The sequence below is a fragment of the Chenopodium album genome, chromosome 7, assembly GCF_948465745.1.
Source record: "Chenopodium album chromosome 7, dcCheAlbu1.1, whole genome shotgun sequence".
Classification (NCBI taxonomy): domain Eukaryota; kingdom Viridiplantae; phylum Streptophyta; class Magnoliopsida; order Caryophyllales; family Amaranthaceae; genus Chenopodium; species Chenopodium album.
In genome coordinates this window covers 72,631,467-72,643,100 of record NC_137840.1, presented here as the reverse complement: position 1 = coordinate 72,643,100, position 11,634 = coordinate 72,631,467, and the positions used below count along the sequence as shown (strand labels likewise).

The window sequence follows — 11,634 nt, the reverse complement described above, 5'->3', positions numbered from 1 at the left end:
AAAAAAAAAAAAACTTTTGCATTTCCTCTTAGAATGAAGTAGAGGTGATGATTGTGCTTTAAGACCTTTCATTTACAGTAAATATTACAGTTTGTATTCTTAATTTGCTGCTTGCGAACAGGGTGCCATGATCAGATGGTCAATTGTTTTGTCTGTCTTGGAAAGGTTGGAGTGTATGTATCAGAACTATGTTTAAAAATATCTCCATCCTTTCTATCCTGAGTAAGCCTGGTATTATTAAGAACTTATTTGTATTTTAGTTACTGTGAGCAATTTTGTGGTATATATACATAATTTTCTTTTATAACGTTTTCCTAAATTCTGTGTTTGTTGGGAAAAGATGAAGTATCGGATGTGTGGGGTTTGTTGGAAATATGACTACTATGAATTTTACATAGTTTCAAAATAGCAACCTTTTGTGCTAAAACAGAAGGCAGGATTAGAAGAAAATTTTAAGTTAGAATCAGGTTACATCTTTGCCCCTTACCAGCAGAGATAAGGAAATGAAAAAGATTGTTTCTCTTATAGAAAATCTTTTCACACCATTTTGTCCCAAGATGCTAATTGTTGTGAACCAAACAGAAGGTGACTTAAATAATGCATTATTTTTCTTTTCATGCACTTCCTGTTCACCTACTTTCTTCCAAGACTAAAGCTGATCTCCCCATTTATAAGCGCCCTAGTCAAAACTTCAAAATATATCCCACAAAGCACCAAATTTACAAGATCCATCTGGAAAAGGACTTGTAAATTGTAATGATGTTGAAAACCAATGGTAATGGTGCTTCAAGCGATCGTACTGCCACTCTAGGCAAGGCAACTGTGCTTGCGATCGGTAAGGCTTTCCCCAAGCAACTCATTCCCCAGGAACACCTGGTTGAAGGTTACATCCGCGATACCAATTGCCACGATTTGGTCGTGAAGGAGAAATTAGAGCGATTATGTAAGTAAAATTAAGCAAATGTCTAGAAATAATCACTCTTACGAGTAAATTGTTATCCAGTGTTTTTCTGCACTAGTTGAATGTATGCTGATTTTGTTTTATTAATTTCCATTTGTTTTGGGTTTGATTAGGCAAGACAACAACAGTGAAGACAAGATACACGGTGATGTCCAAAGAAATTCTTGACAGCCATCCAGAACTTGCAACTGAGGGAACACCAACAATCAGGCAAAAGTTAGAGATAGCAAACCCGGCAGTGGTAGAAATGGCTCTTGAAGCCAGCATCGCTTGCATTAAGGAGTGGGGCAGGCCAGCCCAAGACATAACCCATATTGTTTATGTCTCCTCCAGTGAGATAAGATTACCTGGGGGTGACTTGTACCTTTCTGCCAAGCTTGGGCTTAGGCCTGATGTGGGCCGGGTGATGCTTTACTTCTTGGGCTGTTATGGTGGGGTGACGGGTTTGCGAGTGGCCAAGGACATAGCAGAGAACAACCCAGGTAGCAGAGTACTCTTGACCACCTCCGAAACCACCATTCTGGGCTTCCGTCCCCCAAACAAGGACCGCCCCTACGACCTTGTTGGGGCTGCCCTTTTTGGAGACGGAGCAGCAGCTGTAGTAATCGGGTCAAACCCAGATTTGAGCCGGGAAAGCCCATTTATGGAGCTCAACTACGCGGTCCAACAGTTCTTGCCTGGGACCCATAACGTGATCGATGGCTGCCTTACTGAAGAAGGCATCAACTTCAAGCTAGGTAGGGACTTACCCCACAAAATCGAGGACAACATCGAAGAGTTTTGCAAGAAGCTTATGAGCAAGGAAGGATTGAAAGATTATAACGAGTTGTTTTGGGCAGTCCATCCTGGTGGTCCGGCGATTCTTAATAGAGTCGAAAATACTCTCAAACTAACTGGAGATAAGCTGAACTGTAGTAGAAGAGCATTAATGGATTACGGAAATGTTAGTAGCAACACTATATTCTACGTGATGGAGTACATGAGGGATGAGTTGAAGAACAAAGAAAATGGTGGAGAAGAATGGGGACTTGCCTTAGCATTCGGACCTGGGATTACTTTTGAAGGCATTCTCCTTCGTAGCCTTTGAAATAACTACACATTTTTATGTGTTACTACAAAATAAATGTTGGGGGGAATTATTATCTTCTTTACTTCCTTTTTTTTTTTTTTTTTTTTTTTTTTTTGGTGATTGTTGCTTCGGAATGTAGTTCAAGCAGAAACTACTAGGTTCAATTTAATTTAGGAAAGGTCTTTAATTTCATAGATAAATACTATTCCCATTAATCAAAATTAATAGATTTGTTCTCCTTGCGTTTGGAATTAGTACTAACTAGGGCTATTGTATACGGATAGTTCTAACTGTATTTGGAAATCCGTCATAATAAATTAAAATATATTTACCAAATAATTATTTTTATTTCTGAAAATAGCTCTGGTAAATATGATAATATCAATATTGTTAAAATATTACTCTTATCATATTCACACGTTCTAGTTCAAGTCTAATTAGGTAAATATTTTTTTTTGACCGCAAATTAGGTAAATAATTGGTTCCTTCGATTTATATATATATATATATATATATATATATATATATATATATATATATATATATATATATATATATATATAGGGGTCCTTGGCTAGAGTTTACCATTATAATTGCGTTACATACAATAATCCTTTGTGCTTTGTCTTTGGTGCTCCAAAATTAGCAAGCAATGGCTAGTTGTAAAGATGTTATTCATGGTATTATGGCAGCATTAGGGTTTGCACCTAAACAAAAGAAATCAGTCACTAGCAAAAAGAAGAATGAAGCTTCCCATGCAGAGACAAACCAAGGTTCAGCTGCACGGCCTGCACGTCGGAGTAACTTTTTCCTGTGGGGCATCCCGAACGTCGTCTACGACGACGACAGCAACCACCATCACCACCATCATCATCAGCAACAAGATACCGGCCACCATCCCCATCATCACCATCACCATGGACATCATCATCATCACCACCACCATGGACATCATCATCACCATCATCATCATTAGGTCATCATTAGGGCTTGGGTGGATCCATCGTTAACGGAGAATAATCAATATCGGAAAAAATAGTTATATGATATAGTTTTCATATTGAAATTACGAGAATAATAATATTATTTAGGTTAGGGTAATTATATTCGTATCATTAACATTAGGATTTATGATGGTAGTATATGATCTTATGTTATTTTAGGGTTTGTATGATACTTATTGATGATTTTTTTTTTTTTTAAAAGATACTTATTCATGAATTATAATTAAGCCATATTATTAAACTTTTAAAGTTGCTCGATTTTAATTTAGTTTATTAGTTGTAGTATAAGTTCTTTTTATTTTATGCGAAAATTCTCCATATTTCGAAATACTAGCTATTTAAAGTATTAGATGTATATGCACACATAACGTGTATTAATTTTCAAAAATTATACAAGTGATACTACAATAGCATACATAACGTGCATTAATTTTCAAAAATTATACAAGTGATACTACAATAGCATTTCAATATGGTATGATGTTCTTTAATTTTATTACTTTCGATCTGATTTAGCCGAATCCGACCCGTGGATCCGAATTGATAATTCCTACAAAGTATTAAACAACATACGTAGTAAATAGCCTTTAAAATCATGGACCGACCACCATAAGAAAAAGCAACGGGGATTGGCTCAACGAACGGTACCGTATCATTGGTAACGTTGCGTGTCACTGGCAGTTGCAATTTTCCCACCAAAATACCTCCAGATTTTTCCAGATTCTTTTCTTTTATTTTGACTTGCGATTTTTTCAATTTCTCATAATTCAATTTCCCGATATTTTTGAGGTAAGCGGTGCAATTTTTTTTTAATTAAAATATATTATCCTGAAATCTAGGTTTATTATTTGAACCGCGATTTTTTTTTCCCCAATTTGATCAACGTTCCCGTAAGTTCATTATATCTTGATTTTTCTATTAATTGCTTTTTTGGTGTTGCAATTTGGAAACTGTTTTGTTATTATTTGATTGGATTGAATATTTGTAATTGTTGATGAAATTAGTGATTAAAATTGCTATGATTTGTATTTGTGTGATTATTTTAGCTAATAATATGATTTTTAGCTGTCTTTAGAATTGTGATGTTGAAGATTACCAAATGTTTCCGAGTTTTTGTTTGATTTGTGGAATTTTGAGTAAATGTGAATTAAGGAAATATTAATTGGTGTTTTTGTGCTATTTTACATTGAATGTTGTGTGTTAATTTCAATGGTGATGTATATGAGCTATCAAAATTGTTATTTCTTCATATGTTTTCGACTTTTCGTCACTGCTTATTACCATTTGGAGGTATAGGTATGGATTGTAGTAAAAATTACTCAATAGCTCATTAAGGGTTCCTTTATTTACAGCCTTATACTGAACTATCCACTGCAATTTGTCATGGACCGACCGATTTCGTTGATCACGGCTCTTAAATACAATTTGGGAAGTGAGATCTAAGGGTTCTTAATATTGAATTAGTTATTGGTTGATAACAAAAGCATGAAAACAACACCATTGTATATTTTATGATAGGTCTTGCTGTTGGTTGAGCAAGTTAAAACTTACAAGTACTGTTTTCATTTATTTCTTATTTTTGTGTTCAACTTTGGCAATTTTTTTATGCACCAATTGTGCTGAGTTATTTTAGTTCAGTTTTTGTGACACTCGGTATTCTTGTATATACTTGTTAGGATTTATTGCTTGATTTATGGACACCGGGACTTCCAGATTTGGTGAATCAAGCTCAGCTGTAATGGTAATTTGAAAATTTCATTCTATATGATCATTTATTCGTTTATATGAAAGATTATATTATTGCATTTTCCCCTTAGTTTTAAGTAGGGTGCTGTATGGGTGTGTTCATGATTGAAGTATTGTTAGCTGACTTAGCTCTATCGTTACTTTTTTGGGGGCTACTGTTGTTTCTTCCATTTGTTATAGCTTCTCTCACAAGTGTTTTGGCCTTTTATCTGGATAGAATGTGTTAACAATGTAAGAAGATGGGTCTAGTGACTCTAGTCCAAGCATTTTAAAGAAACAAAATATTATGTCAAGAATTTTAGTATTATCGTATTCAAGTCTCTTAGTATTGTTCTCAATGTTCTGTAACCTTCGTTTCCCCGTGGAAGAGAAGTCTTACTATTTTATTTTTTTTATTTACTTCGTAATTTAAATTTTATTTTTTTTTCTTTTACAAACTTCTTGAATTCCTGAACTGGTTACTGGTTTCATAGGCACGAAATAACAATGTTGGGAATGGAAGTCTCATCCCACAGCTTTTTACATCTGTGCCAGTTCTCAATGATGCTGCTTCTTATATCGCTGAAACAACTTCATACATAACTAGTTGTTTCCCAGATTTTTCAGGTGAGTTTCTATTCTGGAGGGTCAATACTTTTTTTTTTTTTTTGACACAAGGGTCAATACTTCTTTATATGGTCATTGTTGTTGGTGCATTTAGCATAATATTATGCCTGTAGGTATGTTTCTCATTCAGAGCTTGGGGCCAAATGGTGTTGAATGAGGATGATTCATGGGAAAGCTTTGAAGCCTAGATTGCTATTGTAGGCTAATCATTTGTCAATTAAGTGATAGAGGCCTTGGCTGGAGCTTCATTTTGTATTTTTTTCTGAGTTCACAGGATTCCCAAAATGGAAATTCAGTGTTAATCCTCTACTCTCTTGGCCACCTTCTTTTAATTAGCTTTCACTTATACTCAAATTTTGAACTAAACTTTAACAAGCACCAGTAAAGCAGTAATATTCTTCCCAAAGTTTAACCACATCGTTGGCCATTGTACTTTTATAGTTTTGTTAGCCAATTTGCTACTCCCTTTTTCCAGAAATATTAGAAGCATACAAGTTACAATTTGCCACTTCCAATCTGTGCCAGTATTTTTTGAAAATAAATTTGTATGGTGGGTAAAGGATGAGAATGAAACTGCTATTATATTGGGTATTTTGTAAATTATGGTAAAAACTCAAATACGAGGGGTAAGGACAAATTGGTGATCAATTCTGGATGGAGGTAGTACACATATTATATTAGTAAGTGCATCATTGTACTGTAAACAGATATCAGGAATAAACGGCTCAATGCTCTGCCAAAAAGTGGCAAGAAGCAATTTTTTCATGATTTTTGCTTTGTTATTCAATTTATTTTCCAAACATAGTAAACTATATGATTGTGGCTTTCTTGACATAATTCTTCAACCATTATGATTTTATAAGCAGTTTCATTTTAGCTCACAGTATCTCCATGCTGTTGCAGACCAAAGCACAAGGGCAGATGGTGTTAGAGATGAGAGAGAAACAGCACCATTGATCTCTATGCAAACAACTGAATCACTTTCTCCAGGTCACCTGTATATGAATGAAAGTAATGGAAGCAACTCTGGACTTTCTGCTTCAGCTAATTTATCTGTGGCTCTGCAATCAAGTGAAGATGTTCAAAGAGATGCAGCAAATATATCATCAGAAAATTTTGGTGCTTCAGTGCAATCAGCTTCTACGAGTACCAGTCAATCTGGAATTTCCCTCTTTCAAGGGTGAGTTTTTTTTACTGGGAACAGAAAGTGATCGTGGCAGAAATGCAGATAACTTTTGATTTATTGCACATAGAAGAAATTAAGACCTATAATATCCTGAATTCTCTTGGAGTGACTAGCAGATATTTAGTTCCTGTAGCTCACCATATTATTTAGCTGCTATTTATTGATCTTATATGAAAGATATATTCTAAATCCTGTGGTCTCCAAGGCCCTCGTCAATCATAAAATCTAGACATTTTATTAGTTTGGTTTGGTACTCACAGGAGAAAAAGAATAATTTAAAGAATGTTATTCGTCGAAGTTGGACCAGCATATGATTCCTGCAGATTAGTTTCATATAGTGGTGACACTGTTCTCATATCATATCTACAGCATATGATTCCTTAAGATTAGATCTCTTTAGTTTGCTTCTCATGGGCCATGTTAAGCCTATGCATGTTTGTAGCCAAACCAAAAGGCTTTCATAAATACCGCTATTGAAAACATATTTTAGCTTTAATGCCCTCTGTGGCCTTCTAGTGTTTTCTCTTACTTTGTGTTCCCTAATAATTGTTATAATTTTGTTGTTACTTTTATGAATATGCTAACCAGGTGAGCAATGGAACATTTGACTTTATAGTCGGAGAGCCTTCATGGATAAACTTTCATCTTGATTTTTTTTTAATTATTTTTTTTTAGTTTTTTTTAATTATTTTTTTTTTAATTCACAATTCATCTCTGTAGTGTTATTTTGGCTTCTGTTATGCTTCTCTCATGTTCAATTTTGTGCCAATGTGATGTTATAGGCTAGTTGAGCGTGCACGAAGGACTGTTCGTGGATCAGCAGATGATATTGGTTGGCTTCAACGTGATCCAACTTTGCCACCAGTGGAAAATGGAACTGAGAGATTTATGGAAATTCTTGACAGCATCAGGTCTTAAATCTATTTGCCTTTGACGTTCCTTGTTCTTTTTAACTAATTCATATTCTGATTTTTTTCCCTTATTCTCAGTCATGGTGTGCACAGGCTACCAAAGTCAATGATTTATTTGTTAGTTCCAGGTACTGAACATTTTTTTTCATTTTTAAAGAATACTTTGCTTGTTTTGGGTGGGACTCGTGGCTGAGGTTACTTTATCTCCTGGTACCATTTATTTAGACTTGTGGAGGCTACTAGAATGGGACCATTGATGTGTGTAAATTGGTGGGTTGTTGCTTGTTACTTCATTTGTTATTCTGTGGTTGGAAATACTTTACCTCTGTCCTGTCTCCTTTGGATTTGGTCTAATCGTCCTTAATGAAGGCTATATAGGATGGTCATATCACATTTGAGTCCATGACTGAACTTTATGCTCCCTATGACTCTATCCCATGAGCATCAGGAGAAAATTCTAATTTTTTGCTTCATTATGCCAAAATTCATTTTCCAAGACTAATTAATCTTTTGGAATATGAAACCACCACCCTTGAATTTTTGCATTATTCTAATATTCTCATACACACCCCTTTACAATTAATCACCCATATAGCTTAATTTATCGTATGAGAGTCTCCTTTCACTTGTTTTTTGTTAGCTTTTAGGTTAAACTTTAGCTACTCCTTCCCCTAATCACTGTATATTTCATATGCGATCTGTAAAGCTGCACATTTTACTGATTGAGTATATCAGTATAGCAAAAAGGCCGAGAGAATATTTACTGCAGTTCTTAACTTCTTCTCACTGGTAACCAGTGAATGTTCTTTTTTATTTTTGTTTCTTTTTTGTGGCTTCGGGGTAGGGGTCTGTTATTTATGGCTAGTATTTTTGGGTTTTTTCTGCTCCTTACCAGTACAATTAATGTTTGCAGGCCTTTTCAGCAACCATGGACCACTCTATTTTACCAGCACAAAAACCTGCTTCTCAAAGATGGGTTTAGCATGTCATATTGCCAAGATTCATAGTGAGGTAGATTTTGCTCCATTGAAGTTATTGCATTGAATTATACATCACCTTTGCTAATTATATAGTGTATGATAGGCTTCAATTGAAAAAAATGCTAGAGTACTTAAAGAATACATTGAGGAGATATATTGGGGTTCTAAGAAGCGTGTCTTGCTGCTGGGTCATAGCAAAGGAGGAGTAGATGCAGCTGCTGCTTTGTCTATGTATTGGCCAGATCTGAAGGATAAGGTTGCTGGCTTGGTAATAGCACAGAGTCCATACGGTGGTAGCCCAATAGCTTCAGATATTCTAAGGCCAGGGCAACTTGGTGATTATGTCAATGCACGTAAACTCATGGAAATTCTGATCTGCAAAGTAATTAAGGTATTCTTCATATAATGTTCTCTTTCATCCCTTTCTGAGAATTCTGACAGTGAGCTGGTGAATTCGTGCTTTCTTATGTGGATTTATTTTCTTTCGTCCTTTCTCCATTGCAATGATATGATGAAATTTTATTGTTATTTCTGCATGAGTACATTAACAAATTCAACATTAACATAATCCCAGTAGATGCCTTCTGAAATATTCATTTAGTAGTAAAATGCTGCTTAATGTCAAATGGAAATGGAAAAGCGTAAGTAGACATGCAATGACTGGACTAAAAGCATGTTTTAGGAGGATGTGGGATTTGGTAAGAAATTTTGAGTTTTCCTTTGAGTGTAAAATATGAGATTTCTTCCCTGTATTATTTAAATTTTAGCTGGAATCCAGCTATTTAAGTATTTTTTTCTGGATTGGCTACATGATACAAGAGTGAGTCAGTGAGCTCTGTCTTCCTGCTGACTTCTTTTATATTCTTGATCGTTATGCAAATCTATTGTTGGTGATTTGCAAATTTTAAGTCTTCTGAATATTGTCTGTCTGTTTTGAAGGGTGATCTGCAAGCTTTAGAAGACTTGACATATGAAAAAAGACGGGAATTTTTGAAGAAATATCCGTTACCCAAGGAACTGCCTGTTGTATCATTTCATACAGAAGCTAAAATCTCCCCTGCTGTACTGGCGACATTATCTCATGTGGCACATGCAGAACTAGGTCAGGCTGCTAAACTTCCTGTGATGATACCGCTTGGAGCTGCAATGGCTGCATGTGCCCAGCTTCTTCAGGTCAGGTATGGGGAGAAGAGTGACGGCCTTGTGACTTGTCGTGACGCTGAAGTCCCTGGCTCGGTGGTAGTTCACCCAAAAAGAAAGTTGGACCATGCATGGATGGTGTATTCATCATCGAATGATGATCCAACTGAAGCTAATGCTTCACAAATGTGCGAGGCTCTCATACAGCTGCTCTGTGAAGTCGGGCAACGGAGGAGTCAGGAACTTGGTTTGAAAGAGGAATGATGATAGGATTGGTCTTTCTGCCCTTTGTAAAAATGTAAAGGATACGCTTGATACACCGCGTTCTACTAATGAATTATACTTTACGAGGCACTGAAGATAGCCTAGTGATGACACCCTCACGGTTTTTGGCATCGGCCTGAGATTGACCCTTGCCTCTCACCTCCCACGTTTTAGTCCCAGGAGAGTGCATTATGTAATCCTACCCCCTGTATGTATATACACCACTTGAATTAGAAAAGGAATTAGTAGAAGAACCTTTAACCCAAGGTGTTTAACTGTTTAAGGTGTTTGATACTGTTTTGTGTATGCTGTTGTTTTTTCTTCTACCAATTGAAACGCGTGACAATGGGCAATTTATATGTACGTTGTACTTTTTGAATCAAATTAAGAAATTTTAACTAAAATTAATATTGTTCAGTTGCCCAAAAAAAAAAGGTTTAAAATTTTGGCCCGATTCGATTTATTTATTTTTATTTAATGCAGAAAGAGCTACAAATAGTACTGATGCTAACGAGTTTCAATATATGAGGTTTTAATGTCATTTTTAAAAACATAGTTGATATTTATTTAATTTTGCTTTCTTTTACTCTTCATTATATACTTGTTTTGTAAACAAAGTTGATATCAGACTAAATTTTAGACACGATTAGACTATATGACCTGATTTCACATTTTGGCAAAATATTAATAAGAGGTAACCATTGTACCATATATACACACTTTGCTTATTAGATGGGTTGAATTAAGGTTGAGCTATCAAACATGAGCTTGTATCATGACAACCCATTAATTTGTTATGCTATCATCGACAATATTATTCTGGTATGGAATATTTTTATATATTTTTTTCTTTATTTAAGTACAAAGGTAGTGGGATGATAAATTTACAAGGTTAAATTGATGCTTTATATATTAATGTGCATTTGATTATTAATGAATGGGTTGAATGACCCGAATTAGGTTAAATATAACGTGTAAATATAACTTGACAATTTGTTAACTAGCTCATATTAGCTATTACTATATTGTATAGAGTTATATGTCAATTTTTGAGAATCTATCTAAAGTTACCATGCATGTCAAATTTGATTCCTTAATTTACATTTAAAGAAAAAAAAAAGGTGTACTATATGATTTTATGTGTAAAGAAATACACGCATTAATTTGAATAACCATGTTTGGCAAATTTGATTCCTAATTTCTAACATTCATCAACGTATACTCTCTGTAATTTCCGTCAATTAAGTGTAATATACAATAAACTACCAAGATAACTTTGAGGTTCCACTAAATATCTAACTATAAAACATATTTAAACTTTCTAATTTTCATCACTTTAATCTAACGTCACTCATAAACTTCCCTTGTACATCCACCCTCCTCATAACCTCTTTTCACCTACTTACTTCTTATTTCACTAACACCATAAATAGTCTATTTGTCTTTGCTTTCTGTTACCACTGACATCATGGTAGATACGCTTAGAAGTAATACATGTATAGGTACAAAGTTTGAGGAGGTGCTAACATAAATTGGTATGATTTCTTATCGTATGTAATTTTTACCAAAAAACAGTGTTCGTTGTTACAATTATTGAAAGATAAAAGGTTAAATGGACTGAACGTAGGAGGATAGACTCAAAATGATTAACAAAAGAAAGATCATTATCAGCCACACATTAATTTAAAGGTAAAATTAACAGTTACAACTGCATTTCAACTAGATTTTATGTTTGTTCAACTAGATGATCATGATAATAGTTTATCA

At 34.8% G+C, this 11,634-nt stretch overlaps 2 protein-coding genes across 2 annotated transcripts; both read left to right on the top strand.

Moving 5' to 3' along the window:
- Positions 1-27: 27 nt before the first annotated feature.
- On the top strand, positions 28-2,432 carry LOC145638425 (type III polyketide synthase A-like). Its single transcript, XM_081689393.1, has 2 exons — positions 28-943; positions 1,075-2,432. Exons 1-2 carry the CDS (start codon positions 757-759, stop codon positions 2,046-2,048), a joined length of 1,161 nt encoding a protein of 386 aa, XP_081545519.1. The 5' UTR covers positions 28-756; the 3' UTR covers positions 2,049-2,432.
- A 1,209-nt stretch (positions 2,433-3,641) lies between these two features.
- Positions 3,642-10,251, top strand: LOC145639472 (uncharacterized). The gene is made up of 9 exons (XM_081690717.1): positions 3,642-3,823; positions 4,711-4,775; positions 5,254-5,386; positions 6,290-6,566; positions 7,355-7,483; positions 7,562-7,611; positions 8,397-8,494; positions 8,567-8,854; positions 9,403-10,251. Exons 2-9 carry the CDS (start codon positions 4,728-4,730, stop codon positions 9,865-9,867), a joined length of 1,488 nt encoding a protein of 495 aa, XP_081546843.1. The 5' UTR covers positions 3,642-3,823; positions 4,711-4,727; the 3' UTR covers positions 9,868-10,251.
- Positions 10,252-11,634: the final 1,383 nt, after the last annotated feature.

Bases quoted from the DNA above. Each gene is read 5' to 3' on its own strand.
- LOC145638425 (XM_081689393.1), top strand. From the start codon at position 757: ATGATGTTGAAAACCAATGGTAATGGTGCTTCAAGCGATCGTACTGCC. The intron at 944-1,074 runs GTAAGTAAAATT...GGGTTTGATTAG, and splicing joins GGAGAAATTAGAGCGATTAT to GCAAGACAACAACAGTGAAG.
- LOC145639472 (XM_081690717.1), top strand. From the start codon at position 4,728: ATGGACACCGGGACTTCCAGATTTGGTGAATCAAGCTCAGCTGTAATG. The intron at 5,387-6,289 runs GTGAGTTTCTAT...ATGCTGTTGCAG, and splicing joins TTGTTTCCCAGATTTTTCAG to ACCAAAGCACAAGGGCAGAT. The intron at 8,495-8,566 runs GTAGATTTTGCT...AGTGTATGATAG, and splicing joins TTGCCAAGATTCATAGTGAG to GCTTCAATTGAAAAAAATGC.